At 33.9% G+C, this 22,296-nt stretch overlaps 1 protein-coding gene across 4 annotated transcripts in view; it reads left to right on the top strand.

Moving 5' to 3' along the window:
* Positions 1-22,296, top strand: part of MLLT10 (MLLT10 histone lysine methyltransferase DOT1L cofactor) — a 215,874-nt gene that overhangs the window by 146,928 nt on the left and 46,650 nt on the right. For 3 of the 4 annotated variants that reach the window (XR_005722521.1, XM_040248589.1, XM_040248588.1), the window contains exons 11-13: positions 2,831-3,400; positions 9,824-9,868; positions 10,713-10,745. Coding sequence is in view for 3 of the 4 variants with exons in the window: in XM_040248589.1 (XP_040104523.1) it covers positions 2,831-3,400; positions 9,824-9,868; positions 10,713-10,745 (648 nt within the window). In the remaining variant the exon portion in view is untranslated. The remainder of the gene's footprint in view (positions 1-2,830; positions 3,401-9,823; positions 9,869-10,712; positions 10,746-22,296) is intronic. The other variant, XM_040248590.1, reaches the window with a different exon arrangement.

Genomic DNA, 22,296 nt, shown 5'->3' with positions numbered 1-22,296 from the left:
AGCGATCTTCCCAATGCAGGGATCGAACCCGGGTTTCCTGCACTGCAGGCAGATTATTTACTGACTGAGCTACAAGAGAAGCCCCATATCTTTTGGTAATTATGAATACCCAATTTTGAGTTTTAGTTAAACAACTATTTTTTTTTTCAGTGTAAATATGTTTTATGCATTCTTTTGGGACATACTTATACTGAAAAAATAATTTGCTATTTAACTGATATTCAGAATTAACAAGGCATGGTGTGTTTTAATATATGGCAATACTGTTTTCTGGAGAACAGAATAACTCAGCTAAACTTTAGAATCAGTTAGCCAAATATTCTAGGTTTTTACTTTGTATAATTTTTATCATGGACGTAAATATTTTGAGTAATACAAATGTTCAAAACTGTTCCAAACAAATATATTTAATAAAGTATAAAATAAAGGCCTCCTTCTCTCCCCCACCTCCCATTCTGCCCTTTTATTCCTAGGAGTAAACGAGGGGGAAATGCTGTCATTTCCTTTACCCTATTCAAACTTTTGATGATGATAAAAATTATACCCAAAATCTGCCAGGACATAATTTGAATACATAGAAAGATTGCTTAGTCACTGAACTCTTCATTAAAAAGTATATTCATATATTTAAAACTAAGTTATTTTTGGATTTCAAGATTTTCAAGTCCTAAATTTTTTTTTCCTTTTTCCTCATGTAACAAAAAATTAGATAGAAAAGCAAATGCTAAATTTGCTATTTTATGTGTAATAAATTTACTATATATTATTTTTATGATATTTTGGAAAATAAATAGTAAAACTGTAAATTTTTTTTTTGGCCATGCCACACGAATTGCAGCATCTTAGTTTCCTAATCAAGGGTTGAACCCAAGCCATGGTAGTGAAAGTGCTGAGTCCTAACCACTGAACTGCCAAGGAATTCTCGTAAAAGTGTAATTTTTGATGTAACTTCATTCACATTTTGAATGTGACTGGCAGAATTCAGTTATTTCTTCTTTGTAATGAAGACCTCATTTTGTACTGCTAAAATTGCATTTTTGAGCTTTTAATCGTATCTTTGAAATGCTAATCCATTTAGAAAAGAAATCTCTCATTTTCTTAAACTTAATAACATTGGCGTCTTTCCCTGCTTCTGTTAAGATATGATAGAGATATGTCATGTTTTCATATCTGAGGTAACATTCTAAAAAGTTTTAAAAGTTGAAATTTATAGTAGAGCATTGAAAGTAATTGTGTTTTTTCTTTTTTAATTTCAGGATTGTATGTGAATTTTAGAAAATATACATTTAATGTATTGCATATACTAAATGTTTTAAAGTATTTACCTTGCTGTTGTCAGCTTTTAACACCAGCTGTAAAAGCAAAAACATGCAGGAAAAAGACAGATGGTGACAGATGAGAATGGATAATAAAGAACTTCTTTATCGCTGCTAATTAAGTGGCAAGTTGCAGTTATACTTAAATGATTGATGTAATGTAAATGGCTTCTTAATATGTATATTTTTCTATACAGAAATGGCCTGAAAATGGTCACAGCCGTACACGTAATTTCATAAATAAGGCAGATATTCTCTTGAAAAAGTTAAATTTTAGAACTATTATTGTTTTCTAAATGAGCCATTTCAGCAAAACTTAAAATTTAAAAACCAAAACCATGAGACTTTAGTTTAAAATAAATTATTTCTGTGTGTAAGGAAAAAATATCTTTCTGAATATTTAGGTGAATTTATGTATGATTACCTATGAATGTTCTCTGCAATAAAATTTGTATTTAGCTTGGAATTTCCACTGCCAACAGAACACTTCATTTTGAGCTTTTGTTTCTAAATATAACAGTTAAAACCTGATATAGTTTAGTTTTATGAAACACAATAGTTATGTGGTCAAAACTGAGTCTAAACATGTGTTACTTCATTTGGTAAGTGTGAGGAGAGGGTTAGATAAAGTGAAATGGTGGACTGAACTTATTTCATCACAGCCATTAGTTTTCCCCTGGTAAATAAGAACTTTGAGCTTCTTATATCTCATAATGACATGATGGGCTACTGGTATTCTTTAACTAAAGAGTGGGGGAAATAAGCAGTTTTGGAAGTTTTATGAGAGGTGCGTCTCTTATGATTTTACTTTCATAAAAGCAGTAGCAAAATGTAAGTTGGCCGGTGTCTTTTCTTTATGCAGCTCCATGAGAGGTAGACTGGGAGAAATGTAAGTTATGTAGATTATTCCATGTGATCATTGTTATTTTATCAAATTCATGGTGAGTTAGATGTAACTGAGTGATAATATTCACCAACATTATCTTGAAGTTAAAACTCAGAACTTAACGACTTAGGCAACATCTTTTGGTTCTTACTATATGTTGGGAACATTTATCATGGTATCTTAATAATTGCAAAAGAGTAAATTCCCCATGCCATTCAGAGTTCGATCACAGTCTTTTGAAAGTCTTCTTGAGACTTAGCTGTTCTTCAGTCCTTCCTCAGCATATATAAGGCATGTGGGGAGAGCTGAGGAATGCTGCCATGGTAAAAGTGAAAGATAGGTTCAAAACCACATCTTGTATCTTGGCAATTGTACAGGTAATAGCTTGTAATTCAAGAGTTAATCAACTTAATAACTATAAAATGACAAGTATAATTTTATAGATAAACTTGATTTCAGTAATCTTTAAAAAAAAATCTACCTGAGTTACATACTGATGTCCTTGGTTTTATAGTTAGTTTTTTTCATCCTTTCTTTTTGCTAATTGTATCATTTCTACTGCTCATGGGAACTTTTGCATCCAATTTTTTCTTTTCCTACCCCATTTTTTTTTTTTCCCCCACTACAGGTAGTTTTTCAGGAACTCCAGGCAGTGTAAAATCATCTTCGGGAAGTTCAGTACAGTCTCCCCAGGATTTCTTGAGCTTTACAGACTCAGATCTGCGTAATGACAGTTATACTCACTCCCAGCAGTCATCATCAACCAAAGATGTACATAAAGGAGAGTCTGGAAGCCAGGAAGGGGGGGTAAATAGTTTTAGTTCCATAATTGGTCTCCCTTCAGCCTCAGCTGTTATTTCGCAGCCAAAAAGCTTTGAAAATTCACCTGGAGATTTGGGTAATTCCAGCCTCCCTACAGCAGGATATAAGCGGGCTCAAACTTCTGGCATAGAAGAAGAAGCTGTAAAGGAAAAGAAAAGAAAAGGAAATAAGCAAAGTAAGCATGGGCCTGGTAGACCCAAAGGAAACAAAAATCAAGAGAATGTTTCTCATCTCTCAGTTTCTTCTGCTTCACCAACGTCATCTGTAGCATCAGCTGCAGGAAGTGTAACCAGCTCTAGTCTTCAGAAATCCCCCACGCCACTCAGGAATGGGAGTGTGCAGAGCCTCAGTGTGGGCTCCTCTCCACTTGGTTCAGGTAGGCCTGGCCCTTTGTTTCCCCCGCCACCTCTCCCTCCCACCACCACTATCCTGCTCTCACCTTCACAAGCAAATGGTTTTAAACTATCATTATGAAAATACTGTGAGTTGCTAAGTGACATTTAATTATCTTAATGAAAAATGTTATCTTAGACAGTTCGGTCTTTGGAAAAGACATTTGGCACTACTCCAATTTTACATAACTAAATGTAGACTCAATAGTTCAGTTCATTGGTCACTCATTTCTTAGGAAACACCTAGAACTGATTTCCCATTTTTTGTTTTTGCTTCACTCGAATAGTATTTTAGAAATCAACTCAGAATTCACATTTACAGTGTGAGAGTTAGCACTATTTTTGATTGGTATTTGTTTTGGGGCTTCCTTTCCCTAAACCTCAGTTAATCTTTATTTTCTCAGTAATTCCTAACACAAATTCTAGTTGAATTAACACTATCTGGAATATTTTTCAGTCAGTGATAGGTGATTTAAATTTATGGACTTTAAAAATCTCATTTCAGTCCAGGTTTGATCCATGGTACTGGATGCTTGGGGCTGGTACACTGGGACGACCCAGGGGGATGGTACGGGGAGGGAGGTAGGAGGGAGGTTCAGGATGGGGAACACGTTTATACCTGTGGCGGATTCATGTTGATGTATGGCAGAACCAATACAATATTGTAAAGTAATTAACCTCCAATTTAAATAAATAAATTTATATTTTAAAAAATCCCATCTCAGGAAATATCTCAAATGTTATGTATCATTTTTGTTTTCAATTGTGTTTACCAGTTTTTGCCATCATTTTTACTATACTATGAATGGATTTATAAATGCTGTTATTTACCACATTGGTATGCTCTTTTAACTTTGTGATGTAAATATTATTTTCAGTTAAAAAAATTTCAAGGTGTATATTTTTAAGACAGAAATTTAGCTAAATGTTGACATTTATCTTTTATATTACATCTTCAATTTGAGATAAATGACTTTAGATGTATTGATTGTAAATTTTACCCATATTTCAACTTTAGATTTCTGATTATAGAAATGATGAAATTTTGGCTAAAATAAACTATGGATTTTACCTGTTCTGTTAGATGGAGAAGATAGGTGGAAAATGGTATATATAAAATAATAAATAGAATTTAAGTGAATAGTATTCATGTTTATTTTACAAATATAGAATTTTTTATTGTTTCTGTAGTTTTACAGACAATTCAGTAAGTAAATGTAAGAAAGACCATTATAAGGGAGAAAAGAGCATGTGTAAAGGTCAGATATGAAAAGTAGTAACTTATTAACTGCCATCTGTTACATTCTTTTTTATCTTGTTTAATCTTTAGAACAGTTTTATGACATAGGGGCTATGAATGCCTCTGTTTTACAGCTGATAAAACTGAGACTTAGGTAAAATAAGTTGTTCAAGATCACACGGTTAGGGATTTCTTTCTCTTTTTATTTCTGATAGCTAGCTTCTTTGCCTGTGGTGGACCTGTTAGTCAGGTTTTTTGGAGAAATGAATAAAAACTATGGAAGGATTTCGTACTGTTAAAGACAGTTTAGAGCAAGATTCCTTAGTCTTGGCACTATTGATATTCTGGTTGGGCTAATTCTCTGCTGTGCGTCACTGTCCTGTGCCTTGAAGGATGTTTATCAGGATTCCCAAACCCTACCACGACCCATAGTGACAATCCAAAAACATTTGGGTTCTGAAAGGGGCAAAATAGCCCTTGGTTGAGAACCACTGTTATAGAAGGGGAAAATAATAAATTGCATCAAGAAATAAGTTCATTGAAAAGATTTTAATATTTTGCACCCTTGAATATATGTTTTATTTATAGAGTATATTTGCTTTGAGACCAGAAGAGCTTAGCAGATAGTCATAGCCCCTGGTCACAAAAAATAAATTTACACAGATTTCCTTGGGGAAAAAAAATGTAGTTCATGTTTATCTTTAGCAAAGAGGCACAGGAATCAGGTGAGTAACAGACTGAGAAAATTAGGTGTAAATTTGCTCTTAGGAAGAGATCCTCACCAGTGTCCTATCCATAGGGGCACAGTCTGAGAGTTAACTAAATTTCAGAAATTGTATTTGGATGCCAGTTGAAATACAAATCCTCAAATTAATGGACTTAAAATACCAGTTTACACTCTTGAAAAGATTTTGCTATATGTTACTGATTTAGGGGAGATTTTAGGTGTGGAAATCATATTCTTTACATAGTGATTACATTGAGAGAGCAGTGTTTGTGGCAGAAAAATATGAATTGTATCCCTTTTACCTCACCAGTAGGTAAAACAGAAATTTAGGCAGAAATTCCCATAAATATTTCACGAAGTTTAGGCTTGTCAGGATTTTTTTCCCCCTTAAATCTGTATTTTAAAATCACTTTGAAGATTGTATAGATCTTGTTAAAGCTATTATTATGGAGTAAGATTGTTTAAAACTATTTGAGGTAATATATTATTTAATCTTATACATTTTAATAAAAGTTTTATGATTAGATCAGAGCTTTCTCTCATTGATAAGCTTAGTTCTAAAAAGTCTATTCTTACCTAAGAAGTGCTAGCTGAATGCCATGAATATTTAGAAATTAAGTCTTCTTACCATAAGTTAAGATTGCTAACTGCTGTTGAAACTTAGCTTGTGCTGCACACTGGCTTGCATAGAGTATTATTACTCATTATATAGAAGAAGAAATATAAACAGAATTCTTACAGCTCTCAGTGGTGGAACTATGCATTTTCCTTGACTCCAGTAACAGTTATAAAATTTAAGGGGTGTTTGTTGATGAGGGTCTAAAACCATGGTAGTACGCTGTTGGTCATACTTTAAGCAATGGGATCAACCAGAAAATTTGAGCCATTAATTTTAACTTGCAGTAGTACTACCTCCTACTAGTATGAAAATGTTAATTTTACTTTCGCACTAACTTTAGATTGAGAAGTCACTTAGTAATTGTACAAGCTGAAAACTTTATCCTGTATAAATAAGTCATAGAAGAAATATGTACTGTGTAGTGTGTTACCAAGAGTTTTTCATGATGCTCTCTTTAAAAGATCCATGTGCAAGCAACAGTGCAGGCAGCCGTGTATACAGCTGTTAGCTATAAGGTGAGCTGTACCATGCACTGGAACCCTAGCTCCAGCAGGTTAGGGCCTGTGTTTGCCATGTTCACTACTGTCTCCACTGCTAGCTAGTGCTTTGAACATATTAAGTGCTAGACATGAAAAAGAAGACAGAGTGAATACTGTTAGTGATCAGTGATCACTGAGAATGTACCATGTGTTTAGTAGTATCCTGTGTAGTTTTGTACTTGTCTTTCAAGAGTTTTTACCAGGTTGCAAGTGAAATTATTTTTTTAAAAGCTTTCCATGTAGTATTACAGGCTAGTTTTAGGATATATAATTAGCTGGAAAAGACCATGGACAAAATGAAATTTGTATTGTTCTTTGGAGTTAGCAGATAAAGAAGGCTAGCATTATTATCAGAAAAGAAAGTTAAAGTATATTTGAAGGGTAAACTTTATAAAAACAAGAAGCTTGTGTTTGTGGGATAGAAGTAACGTTGATTAAACAGGGCAGAATGGGTTTATGGAGAGTAAGTCTGAACTTCTAGTAATGATATCTTGTATATCTTGGAGCACCTAAGAGTTTCTAAAGAACTCTTTAATGACCATCTCAGTTGATCCTTAGAACAACCTTGTGAAATAGATAGGATAGCTGCCATTGTTGTGGTAGTTGTTTTTCCTCTTTACCACCACTAAGATATAAAGCAGATGTACAATCAAGTCCTTATGATGTGATTCTCTTAAAATTGTTAGAAATAGCATTTTAAGAGTAGTCAAAGTTCTCTCTTGACGTGTTCAAATTACAGTAGAGCATATGTGTCAAGATACGTATTCTAGGAGGCCTAGATCCAGTCAGAATAGAAACCCAAAAAACACCTCTAAACTGGAGTGACGGAGGATTTGTATTGTAAGATTTTTATTAAAATAAATCACAGTACATCCCGATAAATGACCTACTGTTTTATAGTGACTTGCACAAAATTTACTCAAGGTTGTAAGTTTTGGCTTATAGATTATATTAAACTTTTGATTGAATTCTTTCCTACATATATTCTTTTGAGGTATTAACAGGCACCTGGTCTTTTGAAATGTTGAAAGTTAGGATGTTGAAAACATTGAAAGTTTTGGATGAATTGACATGTTATATTTGCCCTTTACTGTTTTCCTGTTTATCTCAATCACATTAGGAGAATTTAGGATTTACTAAAATGAAAGTTAGCATTTTTTTCTTCACAGAAATCAACATGTTATTTTTTCTGAGAAAAATTTGGTATTCATTAACTGATAAAGAGTCAGTAGTTTAGCATTAATTTCTTTTCTTTGGGCATTCTCTGCCCTTTCAGAGTATATTCTTTCCTGTTTGTTTTTTTCAATCTTAGTTGCTCGTTCTTTAATAGAGTGCTGTCATACCTTTCTCAGTTAAGATACCTGAAATCTTTCAGTGATGGAATTCTTTACTGGTAATGAATACTGTAAAAAGAGATTCTGGAAAGGCAGTCATTCTGTTGTGATGCTGTGTACTTATTCTTAAGCTCTTAAAAGAGATCACAAAGATAAGTTATTAACATGAGTAAATCACCTCTAGAAGTTTCTTTTGGTTTCTACTGAAATATAAAGTTTATGAAAGCTTGACTTGAGCCCCATGTAACTTTGAAAGGGATCCTATTTATGTCATATCTACTTATATTGGTAAAGTGAAACTTTGAAGTCTTTTTCTGATAAAATATTTTAATTAAGAGTAGACTGGTTCTGTAAGCAAATAAGGGAATCATAAATATATAAAGTATTACTATAATAGACTCATAAGAGTAGAGTTAGTAATGCAGTACTGTAAACCAGGGAGTAGATACAGTTAGTGAACATAATTCACATCTATCTTAATGACTTAGGTTAATGATTTTGTATACATTGATTATATTGGATTATAAATGAAGAAGATATTGGATACGGCTAAGACCAGTGAATACCTTGGAATCTGTTTTCTTAGAAAATCCTGATTTTTTGTGTGTCTTTGATGACATGAAAATTTCTGGCCCTATGTTATGGCTATCTTTCTATAAAAATATTATACCAAAAGCCAGAATAGCCATATTCCAGTTTATTTCCCATTGACAAAATCTTTCTGCACAAGGTCCTTTGATTATTTTTAGCACCATTCCAAGCAGATACCATTTCTCTAGAACATAGCATGTCTGTCTCTTCAGTGGCCTTTTGAAATCTCGCTTGTATTGCATTTGTTAATGGAGCATTAAGGCGGCAAATTCTCCCACAATGGCTCATCTTCCTGGGTTATTTGGAAAGGACTTAAACTCAACTGACCCAAATGTTTGATCTTTAAACTGTATCTCATATCAGTTTCTTTAACATTATAGTGATTGCTTTGTCTTACTTTTTAATTTCAAAATATTCAGAGTGGGGTCATGATTAGACTTGACTTTTGAGGTAGATGCGTGATGCCTGCAAGGCTCTCTGGTACTTGTTTTTGGTTAACATAATATCCAGAGAATTCCCAGATATCCCTTCTTTAAAAATAACTGGCCAGTGGTGGTGACCATACATGAATAACAGTTGTTTCCAGATTAGTAGGCCAGGTCTTTTGAGTCACAGCTTTCCCTTAGTCCTGGCTTTATCAATTATTTTTTCATTTGGAATATCATACAGAAATTTACTCCCGATTTCTGAGCAGATTTTCCTTTTAGCAGTGTTTTATTCCCTCATGTCACCCTCTGCTAGTTCTCTTCATAAGGGAGGAATAAAGGAATAAAAGTAATTGCTTGTTCATTATAATCATCAAAAATGAAAGATACAAGAGAATAAGCTGAGTGTAGTTTAATGAGTTTTACATAACTGTAAGTTATATAAAACTTACATAATAGTAAGTCATAATGGATTTCTGCTCAGATATAAACCAAATTTTCATACTTAAATTACAGTTTCTAATTGAATACAGCATTCAGGTATTTTTGATACAGTGTTCTCATCTAATGAATTATATAAAATTTACAATTACCTAACTGTATTTCCTCATAGTAGTGTATCTATTTATTCTTAAAACATTTGTTACACAGATTCATTTGTAAGCCGTTATGTCTTTTCCTCATTCTTTGCCCACATATGCATGCATACATTTCTACACTGTCCTGTTAAGATTGTGAGAATTACATTCTGTTTGGTCCTTGTACCCCTGACGTCCCAGTTACTGGCTTATAATTTCTGTTTACACAGTTCTATTTGCCCTTTTCAGCTAGACTTTGGATGAATGTTTTCCTGTTTTTCTGGCCCCTTTCTTTTCTACCCTTAAGTCACTGGCAACTTCTTTGCTGATTTCCTTTCTCCTCCCTCCCAACAGAAATTTCCATGCAGTATCGGCATGATGGAGCTTGTCCAACAACTAGTAAGTTGTCGAACTGGGTTGGTAACCCAGGCTTTTTGACTTCTACTCTAGTGCTTTTTCTAGTGTATTACACCACCTCTGAACCCTTAAGTTTTAATTTTCTAAAATGCAGTTGATTCTTAATTATGTAGGTTTCTCCTACAGTGATAGATTAACTTGCTGTTTTGTCTGTCCTGTGTTCAGAATCCATATTACAGTGAAATTGTGACCAAATTTTGTTGATTGCTGGCCTTTTAATATGGTGCTTCTGTTGTGAAATTGTGACTTCTGTTCCCCAGTGAAGTAATATTTTCAATATTTTGGTTTTCACTAATCTTAATGTTCATATATGTATATTGGCATTAGATAGCGTTTTTTGCTTAGACCACTTCATATGTTGAGACTGTTGTTCTAAAGTCTAGGAAATGAGAATGTTTGATCAGGCTAGACATTAAAATGAGTTTTGTTTTTTTTTTTTTTTTAATAAATATTGTTAAGTGTGACCAAAGGTGGATTTACCTGTATAGAATTGTATCTTACTGTTACTGACTTTGAGCAAGAAAGACATTAGACTACTAAATGTCTTTTTAAAAGTAGCTTTACATATATTTTTACTAATGAAATTTATCATCATTATGACAGTATATCTGGCATACAAATTTAGTAGATAATATATTGGCAAATGAAATGCAATATCTAGAAAGTCATACTCTGTGAAAACTGAGCCAACCTTGTCATGATTTAAGTAATGATACATGATAGACTTATTGAGATTTTATTATACTAATTCAGTCTATACCTATGTATTTCTTTTGTGTGTTTGAGAATGATCTTAACCTGAAGTCCTTTTTTCCTTACTTAAAAGCTTTCTCAGAGTTGCTGAATGCAATACACAATGGTAAGTTTTATTAGAATCTTCTCTGGTGGTTCATTTATTACAAAGGTTGCCTTTTGTCGAGAATCCCAGTTGAAAGCTTGCATGTTCTATTGATGAAATGAAACCTACCTCTGAATCAATTGTTAAGCAGCATAGTGAAACTTTTTATAGATTGCCTAGGAAGATAATAGGTCAACTTCGTTCATCAGTTTGGCTTTTACTGTCTCTTTGAAAGGCAAAATGGTGATAGTGTTGTTCTTCCTTTATTAAAGTCTTTTTTCTAGTCTTACGAATTTTTTTTTTTTCCTGGTTCTTTTGAACTTCTCTTACCAGTGCAGTTGATTATTGGTTTCTTCTTCAGGAATTAACTGATGTTTTGCAACCATGAATGTGAATTTCATTTTAGGATTAAAAACATAATACTTTTGTTATTTTACTTCTCTGTTTCATTGAGTGATTAAACAAAGGATAAGTGGGCTTCCTTGGTAGCTCACCTGGTTAAGAATCCACCTGCAGTACAGGAGACCCTGGTTCAATTCCTGGGTTAGGAATATCCCTGGAGAAGGGATAGGCTGCCCTCTCCAGTATTCTTGGCTTCCCTCATGGCTCAACTGGTAAAGAATCTGCCTGCAATATGGGAGACCTGGATTGGGAATGATCCCTTGGAGATCCCCTGGAGACCTGGGTTGGGAAGATACCCTGGACACGACTGAAGTGACTTAGTAGTAGTAGTAGTAGTAGTAGTAGTAGTAGTAGTATAGTCCATGGGGTCACAAAGAGTCGGACACGACTAAGCGACTTAAAAAAAAAAAAAGTCTTTTAGATTATGCCCAATTTGGGACCAGTATTTTTATAGGAGACTTGAATCTTTTATAGGATTAGGTTCTGAAATCATAATATTAAGGCAAATGCTACCGTTAGTTTTTTTTACTTTTAAGATAAAATTTTGCAAAAATGTTTGAGTTTCTTCAGTTCCAAGAACCTTAATTTTTTGATGTTCAAAAAAATAAACCTCTTGAATCTACTGTCACCTTTTGTTGATTTTCATTTTTAGTCATTAACTGACAAACTTACTTGTTCAGTACTCTTTGTATGATTCCAGGCAGTTTTCCCAGCACATTTTCATTAACTTCATGAAGTCTTGAATGTTTTGCTAATATAGTTTAATTTGCCATTGATTTGCATTGTATTTGGATTAAACTGTAACATGTTTACAAATGTATAGCCAGCAAGAGACTTCCATGGTGAATAAGGAAAGACACTCTTTGATTTGAGGGTGGAAGTAGTTGGGATGGTGAACCCATAATGAGCATTATATTAATGGGTGCATTTAAAAGATAACTCCTGCTTTCCTGTGTAACTTGGAACTGTGAGCTCTTAGAATAAATACTCCAGATAAAAAGGAACTCTTGAACATTTGTATCCGGAGGAAAGGGGATTAGCAACCTTCTTTAGAGTAAAGTGAATATGTTACCATTCTTTGATAGGAAAGTATAAAAACATCATTTTCAGTTTGCATAGGTAAATTTAACTTGTTTTTTAAATTCTGGAATATTAGTAATTATTATTATAATTAATAATATTAATTTATTCTAGAAGTATTCTGAAAATTTGAAGAGTATCAGTTTAGTTCATTCGCTCAGTCATGTCCAACTCTTTGCAACCCCATGGACTGCAGCACACCAGACCTCCTGTCCATAACCAACTCCCGGAGTTTACTCAAACTCATGTCCATCAAGCCAGTGATAACACCCAACCACCTCAGTTCTCTGTTGTCGCCTTCTCCCCCTGCCTTCAATCTTTACCAGTATCAGGGTCTTTTCTAATGAGTCAGTTCTTCACGTCAGGTGGCCATAGTATTTGAGTTTCAGCTTTAGCATCAGTCCTTGCAATGAATATTCAGGACTGATTTCCTTTAGGATGGACTGGTTGGATCTCCTTGCAGTCCAGGGGACTCTCAAGAGTCTTCTCCAATACCACAGTTCAAAAGCATCACTTCTTTGGTGCTCAGCCTTCTTTATAGTCCAGCTCTCACATCCATACATGACTACTGGAAAAATCATAGCTTTGACTAGATGGGGTTAAAAAAAAAAAGGTAAATACTGTCAGTGCCACAGAAATCCTTTGCCTTTAGTAACTGACAAAATACTGGTTAAATTAATTTAATGGGGCAATTGTCATGTTTCTCTGCATGGTGAATGAAGTTAATGTCATGGAGTAATACAATGAACATGGATTTTCTTTAAAATCTTGAGTTATTTTATAACTGGAAGTTTGTACCTTTTGACCGCCATTACCCATTCCACCCCATCTACTGATGCACATTTAGGTTGTTTCCATGTCTTGGGTTTTGTAAGTAGTGAACATGGTGGGGTACACATACCTTTCTGGATTAAGTGTTTTTGTCTTCTTTGAATAAATGCCCAGAAATGGATCCATATGTTAGGCCTTTGTTTTTTTAAAAAGAACCTCCAAACAGTTTTCCATAGTAGCTTCACCAGTTTATATTCTTACAACACAGGTTCCCATTTCTCCACATTTTCACTAATACTTAATTCTTACATTTTTGATAATGGCCATTCTAACAGATGTGAGGTGATATCTCATTGTGGTTTTGATTTGCATTTCCCTGTTGATTAGCGGTGTTGAGCATCTTTTCATGTGTCTGTTGGCCATCTGTTTGTCCTTGGAAAAAACATGTTTTCAGATCCTCTGCCCATTTTTTAATCGGATATTTTTTCTCTTTTGAATTGTAGGAGTTGTTTATGTATTTTGGATATTAACCCTCTATCAGATATAGGTGACCTTTGAACAACTGAAACAACTGGTGGTTAGGAGTGCTGATCCTTGTTATTGGTTATCAAATCCAAAAAAATCATAGCCAAGACCAGTATCAAGGAGCTTATCACCTGTGTTTTCTTCTAGGACTTTTATAGTTTCAAGTCTTTAATCCATTTTGAGTTGGGTTTTGTGTAGACTGTAAGATCCAGGTTCATCTTTTTGCATATGGATGTCCAGTTTTCCCAGCACCATTGGTTGCAGAGACTATCCTTTCCCTGTTTTATGTTCTTGGTTCTTTTGTCACAACTTGACCATATATGCTAGGGTTTATTTCTGGGGCCCCTATTCTGTTGCACTGATCTGTATATCTGTTTTTATGCCAATACCATACTGCTTTGATTACTATAGTTTTGTAATATAGTTGAAATTAGGGTACATGATGCCTCCAGGTTTGTTCTTTCTCGTAATTGCTTTTGCTGTTTGGGGCCTTTTGTGGTTCCATACAAATTAAAATTTTTTTTTTCTATTGCTGTGAAAAATACCATTGGAATCTTGATATGGATTACACGGAGTCTGTAGCTTGCTTTGGGTAGTATGGACATTTTAACATTAATTCTTCCAGTTCATAAATATGGAATATCTTTCCATTATTTGTGCCTTCAATTTCTTTCATTAATGCCTTTTATTTCTCAGTGTAGAGATCTTTCACCTCCTTGATTTAATTTGTTCCTGGGTATTTTATTCTTTATAATGCAGTTGTTAGTGGGGTTGTTTTATTGTTTAGTTTGTTATCAGTGTATAGAAATGTGACTGATTTTGTATGTTAATTTTATATCCTGCAGCATTATTGAATTTGTTTATTCATTTTAACAGAGCTTTCTATACAGTATCTAGAACTTTCTATACAGTAAGTTCCCTACATCCAAACGAGTTCCATTTTAAGAGTACATTTATAAGTTTAAGTGTGTTTGTAAGTCCCAGCAAAGTGAGCCTAGGTACCCAACTACCACAGTCTGCTACATAGTACTGTGCTGTAATAGTTTATAATACTTTTCTCACAAATAATAAAAAAGCAAACACAAAAATAAAATATTTTTAATCTTAGAGTACATTACCTTGGAAAGCACAGTAATTCATGCCAGACATGTGAACTAACTTACATGCATGCAAATGTGAATGCACATTTGCATTTTTGAAAGCTTACAACTTGAAAGTTCATAGTAGTGGACTTAATGTAGTATGTAACAGCATACCATCTGTAAATAGCGATGGTTTTATTTTTTTCCCTTCCAAATTGATGTCTTTTGTTTTCTTGTGGAATCACTCTGGACGTATATTTTCAGTTGTAAAGATAAATGTAGATTTGGCACCTAGTGAATTGATACTTAGCCTATGGAGGATTGAAGGAGAGTTGTTTGGACTTGGTTGGAAATATCCATATGTTTGTGTTTTCTTTTTTTTTCAAGTCTTATCTTTTTTTTAAAGTGTAGTAAAATACACATAATAAAAAATTTTCCATTTTAACCTTTTTCAATTAAAAAAGCAGTTAGTGTTAAATATTTTCACAGTGTTGTACAAGCAATCTCCAGAATTTTTCAGTGTTACAAAAACTGAAACTATAGTGATAAAACTGTAGCTCCCCGTTCCCTGCCTCTTTAGACCCTGACAACCACCATTTTACTGTGTATGAATTTGACTTCTCTAGATACCGCATGTGAATAGAATCATATAATATTTATCTTTTTTGTGACTACTTATTTCACTTAGGATCATATCATCAAGATTCATCCATGTTATAGCATGTGTTAGAATTTCCTTCCTTTTTAAGGCTGAATAGTATTAATACTGCATCATATGAACATACCACTTCTTATCCATTTATCTGAATTTTTAAAAATTTAAGTATTTGTGATACTTGTTTAAATTTACAACAGGTTGTTAGTTTCAGGTGTATAACAGAATGTTCCAGAATGAATGTTTATAGATTATATCCCATTAAAGTTATCAATACATTATTGGCTATAATTTTTGTGCTGTGTAATAGATCTTTGTAGCTTATTTATTTTTTACATAGTTATATTTTTAATTTTTGAGAAACTATTATACCGTTTTCCATAGTTGCTGCACCACTTTACATTCCCACCAACAGTGTTAAGGGTTCCAATTTCTTAATATCCTTGCCAACACTTGTTTTCTTGCTTTTTTTTTTTATAGTAACCATCCTAATGGATATGAGGTGTCAAATGTTAGCTTAAAAATTTTTTCTTCTTCATTATATTGAACATCAAGGAATAAAAAGCTTGAGACTTGTCACCAGAGGAGGAAAGAAAAAGAATTTACATTCCATTTTATTATTCTTATATTTGTTTTCTGTGGTTGTTCTAAAAAATTATCAGAAACTGAAAACAACACACATTTATTATAGTGCTGTAGAAGTCTGACATGAACCTTACTGGGTCTATTAAGGTGTGGGCAGGCTTTGTTCCTTTTTCAAATCTGTATAGGAAGATCTGTGTCCTTATATTTTCCAGCTTTGGGGGAGTGCCTGTTCTCCTTACCCTGTGGCTTCTGTCTTCATAGCCATCAGTTTTGCGGGGAGTGTCTCATGTTTCAGTCTCTCTGGTTCTCAGATACACTTTGTGAGGACTCTGATTATATGGGGTTGACCCAGACAGTTCTGCTTCTCTGGGTCCTTAAGTTACATACATTTGTGTAGTCTCTTGTGATTTAAGCTAACACATTCATAGGTTGTGGACATAAGGCATGGGTACTTTTTTGGGGGGTGTAGTATTCTGCATACCATATTCACTTAAAATTATTCTACTGTACTTTAAGAAGGTGTTGCTTAAATCATTTCCGAGGTTAGGCTTTGCTAGTACATGTATTTGTTGAATAATTTTGGCTTTGCACCTTTTTTGTTAACTTTTCTCTCTTAAATTACTGGTGACCTGTTCTGATTGCCAATTCCTGGAGTCAGGTTTTTATCTTACTTGATTTTATTGCAGAGATATTGTTGGTCACTCTATTTTGAAGCTTTTTGTATTCCATTATATCATTCTCCTTTTATCTTTTTAATAAATTTATAAAATATTTCACATTTATAGAAAAGTACAGACATCATGAATTTATTACAGATATAACACCTGTTGATATTTTACCTTATTTTCATAGATCCTTTTTCAACTTGAGCACTCAGGAATTTACTGCCAATTTAAGAAATAGAATGTTACCCAGCACTGTTGAATACTCTTCACCATTGCATTCCCCACGGTTAACGACTACCCTGCATTTTGTTTATAATTCCTTTGCTTAGTTGTTTTGCATGTATGTGTAAAATTATACTCCCTTATTTCTTTTTCCTACTTTGATCCTTTATCAGAGTAAATGACTTTTGGTCTACTTCTTCAGTATCTTACTTTTTCCCTAGTGAGATAAAGTTTATTTAATACGAAAGTTACAGTTTTAACCATTTAAAAGTATATAGTTCAAAGGTTTTTGGTATACAGTTGGCCCTTGAATATCTCAAGAGTTAGGGGCCCTAACACTCCTCACATGTAAAATTTTTGCATATAATTTATAGTTGGCCCTGCATATACAGATTTCTTTCCTATAGTTATTTTCACATCCATGAATTCAGCCAAGGATCGTGTAGTACTGCAGTATTTGCTACTGAAAAAAATTCACATGTAAGTGGACCCATGCAGTTCAAATTCATATTGTTTGAGGGTCAACCATATTCACAATGTGATCAGTCCCAGAATAAATCTCATAATCCCAGTATATTGTCTTCCGCCTCTGCATCCTGGCAATCAGTAATCTATTTTCTGTCTCTGTAAGTGTCTCCAACTCTTTGCAACCCCATGGACTGTAGCCTGCTTGGTCCTCTGTCCATGGGATTCTCCAGGCAAGAATATGGCATGGATTGCCATTGCCTTCTCTAGGGGATCTTTCCAACCCAGGTATCAAGCCCCCTTGGCAGGCAGATTCTTTACCACTGAGCCACCAGAGAAATCTGTCCCTCAATTTGGATTCTGTCTCTATAGATTTGCCTGTTTTTGGCATTACACATAGAGGGAATTTGTGTTTGGTTCCTTTTACTTGACTTAATATTTTTTGTGTTTAAACATAAGGTTTATCTACATCATCAGTTCAGTTCAGTTCAGTCACTCAGCCGTGTCCGACTTTTTGCAACGCCATGAATCGCAGCATGCCAGGCCTCCCTGTCCATCACCAACTCCCGGAGTTCACTCAGATTCATGTCCATCAAGTCAGTGATGCCATCCAGCCATCTTATCGTCTGTCATCCCCTTCTCCTCCTACCCCGAATCCCTCCCAGCATCAGTCTTTTCCAGTGAGTCAACTCTTTGCATGAGGTGGCCAAAGTACTGGAGTTTCAGCTTTAGCATCAGTCCTTCCAAAGATATCCCAGGGTTGATCTCCTTCAGAATGGACTGGTTGGATCTCCTTGCATATCAACACTTGATTCTTTTTTGTTTGTTTGTTTTTTAATGGTTGGATGATACACATTATATGGATATATACCGTATTTGCTTTATCCAGTCATCAGTTGATGGACATTTGCTTGTTTCCACTGCTTGAATAGTATGACTGATACTGCTATCAACTTTCACACAAGTTTTTGTGTGAACATATTGGTTTTATTTGTCTTGTGTGTGTATGTAGGGTAGAATTGCTGGTTCATTATGGTGACTTTTTGAGGAATTGCCAAACTCTTTCCCACAGCAGCTATACCATTTTACATTTCCATTAACAGTACATGAGGGTTCCAATTTTACCACATCCTCACCAAGACTACTACTTCCTTTTTTTTTTTAGCCATCCAAGTGGATGTGAAATGGTACCTCATTTTGGTTTTGATTTGCATTTCCCTTATAAATTAGCGTGAGTTAGCATCTTTTTATGTTTTTATTGGGCTTTTTTTTTTTAGAAAAATTATATCTTGGGTCAATTTTTGTATTTTGGATGTTTCTAAGAATTTGCCCATTTCATCTGGATTTTTAAATTTGTTGGCATATAGTTATTCATAATATTATCTTTATAATCCTTAAAAAAATTTTTATAAGATGTGTAGTAAAGTCCCCTTTTATTCCTGATTATAATAATATGAGGCTTTTTTCTTTGTCAGTCTAGCTAAAGGTTTAGCAGTTTTGTGTTTTTTTAAACCAACTTGTGGTTTCATTAATTTCCTTTATAGTTTTCCTGTTCTTTATTGTATTTCTGCCTTTTTTCCCCTTCTGCTTACTTTGAATTTCGTTTGCTCTTTTTCTAATTTCTTAAGATAGAAAGTTAGATTATTGATCTCAGATCTTTTTTTAAAGATGCAGATTTGACCATGTCACTGTGTTACTTAAATCCTGATGTTGATGGGATAAATTCATAGTCCTTAACAAGGCATAAGAAGTTTTTCCTGGACTGACCTGCCTCTCCAGGCTCACCTTTCTCTCCCACTTCTTGTGGCATGAGTATATCCTAGTCAGTTTCCTGATAGACTGCTCTCTGCAAAAATCAGTGATTTAGACTTTGGTTGTATCTGCTGGTATGACCTTCCATCTGTCTTTTTCTAAAGAAAATAGAATTTAAAACTAAGCATAGGTTTATCTCCTGCAATTTTTTCCCCCGTCTATTGACATTAACTAAAAACAAAAAACCTTGCACTTCTGGTGTACCTGGTAGTCTAATGCTTTCTTCATTCTGTTTCTACTGCTGCTCCAGACAATTGTTTTTGTTTCTGTAATCTGTATCTTAATTATACTTGTCTCACATTTGTGGAGGAGGGGAAAAAAAAACCCCATAAACTTCTGTTAGAATGCTGAGATTCTGAAGCGTTAAACTGGATTACTTTCTTTATTCACTCTCTAGCATTGATACATATCAAAATGTCTTGTTATACAGAACTTTTTTTGTTATTTCAGTTAAGACTTGCTTTGAAAAACTAATGAAAGTATAAGAACCAAGGACTTATTGTATGTTTAATAGTCATGTTGAATTTTAAGCATATTTCTTGTTTTGGTGTTTCTCATAGAGGATCGTAGGACTTAATGATGGTGGGTTTTTTGAAAGTGTGTAAAATATCCCATAAACTTTTGAAATTGAAGTAAGAATATCATCAATACAAAGAAAATTACTTTTAGGAAAGCACTTTGCCAAAAATAGCCTCAAGTAGGATGAATTCTGTTTGATGAGAGAAATTTAGGAAGCTTGAATTGAAATAATATTAAAATTATTGTCCTAACAGAAAAAGAGAATTGAATAGATAGGAGAAAGACAGAATGTAAAAGTCTTTTTGTAAATTTTGGAAACTTTTAAGGCAGTTTGGAAAGGCAAAATAGTCATTTGACTGCTTTGAACAACAGTGTTGTTGTTCAGTCCCTAAGTCGTATCTGACTCTGCAACACATGGACGGTAGCATGCCAGGCTTCCTGGCCTTCACTGTCTCCTGGAGTTTGCTCAAAAAACAGTGGGGCTAGGTGGGGGGTAAACTTTAAATAGGCGTCTGTGAAGTTAAGTGCCTGGTATTTCATAACATTTTGTCTCGTGGTACCTTGGAACTAGCTAGCTAGAGTGATAGAATTTAGATTTTGTGATATTACTGAACTATAAGTTTAACCTCTAGATTTCATCTGGCAAGTATACTTAAAATAATGATGAAACAAATACTATGTATGTATACAGGATTGCAGTTTAGTTTCACAGTCCAGTTAAAACCTAGCACATCATCAGCATGATTTTCATCATCCTATTTAAAGCATGATTTTGCTCTAGTGCTTTCTAGGTAGTTTGATTATTTGTTTGTTTATAGTTTTTCTGCCTCACTAGACTGTAAAGCCATGTAGCATAGGCAGTGGATTTTACTCTTTGTTTCACTGGTATTTAACTTACCATCTAGTAGACTCTCCATGAATGTTGAATGAATAAAGTGTTGTCAGTTGCTACATAGTCCTTGAATAGGTTTTATATATTGTCTGTAATGTGTTTATTCTCTTGAGAAATTAAGCTTTTGCATTAGGCCATCTTGTTTCTATCACAGTAGTAACTTTGTTCTTTGCTGCAAAAGTAGAGTTGCTTCATTTGTTTAGCTTCAAGTCTTACTTTTAATATAATTTTGAAATAGTAGATGAAAGTAACTAAAGAGCTTAGATCTGTTTTCACCACAGTAATATTGGTAACTGATTTCAGTGCCCCATTTACTAAGATTTTAAATTCCCTTAATTACGGTGCTTATAGTTTGTCACAACCATGCTTATTAAACAAATCTCATTTGATGGAGGAGACAAAGTAATATCAACCAGTTGTTCATAAATATCTGTTATAGGATTGAGAATAATATGAATGCTAATTGATTTTGGGGGAATATTCTCCCTCAAGAATGGGTTCCTACTAAGGTTTATTCAGAATGATTTGTAGGAAACTAAATTTTTTTTCTCTTCACATATGTCCCCTTCTTTCAAGGCAGGATTGAGGTAGAGATCTAAGAACAGGGATGAATAGTTCCCAGACAGAACTGTTCCACAGTCCCTCTGTGAATCATCTGAGATTAACTGTGTGTAACAAGGCATTGCTGATGGGAGAAGCTATTGCTGTGAATAGTGTGGAGACTGAGAATAGTGGATCTAGATCATTCTAGATTTAATTTCTTTTTCATCACGGTAGACTTATTTTTCCTTATTACCGAATTAGTTGGTATGTTATTTTTATACAATAAATTGTTACACCCCAAGATACAACAAATACTGCTGTTCCTTTTGATATTTGTTCCTAAGTAGGAAGGAGTTTAACTAATTACTATATAGCCTTGCTAAGTAATATAAGAAATATATTACAGATAAAACAGTAAGACTTTTTCTATCTCAAAGTATCCAGGCTACTTTGTGGATCTCTATAAGTACCTGAAAGATGGCTGTTCAAGACTTTTAAGTGATAAACACAGAAGGATATTAATATATGAATGGTGACTCAGCCACTGGGGCTAAAACGTCACTTGCAGTATGCATCTTATTTACTTACAAAGTTAAATGTATAAGCATTTCATTGAAACTACAAGAGGAAAAGAATCTCAAAAGTTCTCACTGAAGGAATTGGTGTAAATGGACATGAATTTATAAGAATTTATTTTAAATTAAACGATGCTGCTATTTGATAATATACCTTTATTTAGACTGCTACCTTTTTATTTTAGTGAAAAATAAAAGTATAATTACTGACCTCTCCCCGTTTTGACTTTAACTCTACTGATTTTTCCTTCTCATAATGTCTTAAGTTTTTCAACTTGTTTGTCATGGTAGTTTTTAGGAATTGGTTTATTAAAAATTCAAAATTAAAGTGTGCCCTTTCTTTAGACAGTGTTGACAGTTTTATACTAACAGAGCAGGAACTTAAATTCATAGGTATGTACAAGATAATAGTGTTAAATTAATCCTAATGTAGCTTGGGAGCCTTCCCATATAAAGCAGTGTTAGAGACCTGTAGTTACAGAAATGATAACTGAAAGGGATTCTCCATAAATGTGGATGGTTGGTGAGATGAAGAACTCGATCATGTTCTTATTGTATTTGTTTGAATTTGTTAAGACATGGTATGTTGGGTTTTAAGATTTCTTAAATTATTTACCTGTCAAGTCTCTGATTTTTTTTTAAGGCTATTTTCTACATCTGTGACACTTCTCTCTCACTGAGAGAAGAATCAGAGACCATATTCTATGATTTATAACAATTCTCTAATTCTATAATGTATCTCTGTGTAACTTCTGGAATGGTTGAGAGTAAGCATATAT

Source organism: Oryx dammah, unplaced genomic scaffold (genome assembly GCF_014754425.2).
Source record: "Oryx dammah isolate SB20612 unplaced genomic scaffold, SCBI_Odam_1.1 HiC_scaffold_10, whole genome shotgun sequence".
Classification (NCBI taxonomy): domain Eukaryota; kingdom Metazoa; phylum Chordata; class Mammalia; order Artiodactyla; family Bovidae; genus Oryx; species Oryx dammah.
Note: the sequence above shows the minus strand (reverse complement) of the source record. Positions and strands in the feature narration are given on the sequence as shown.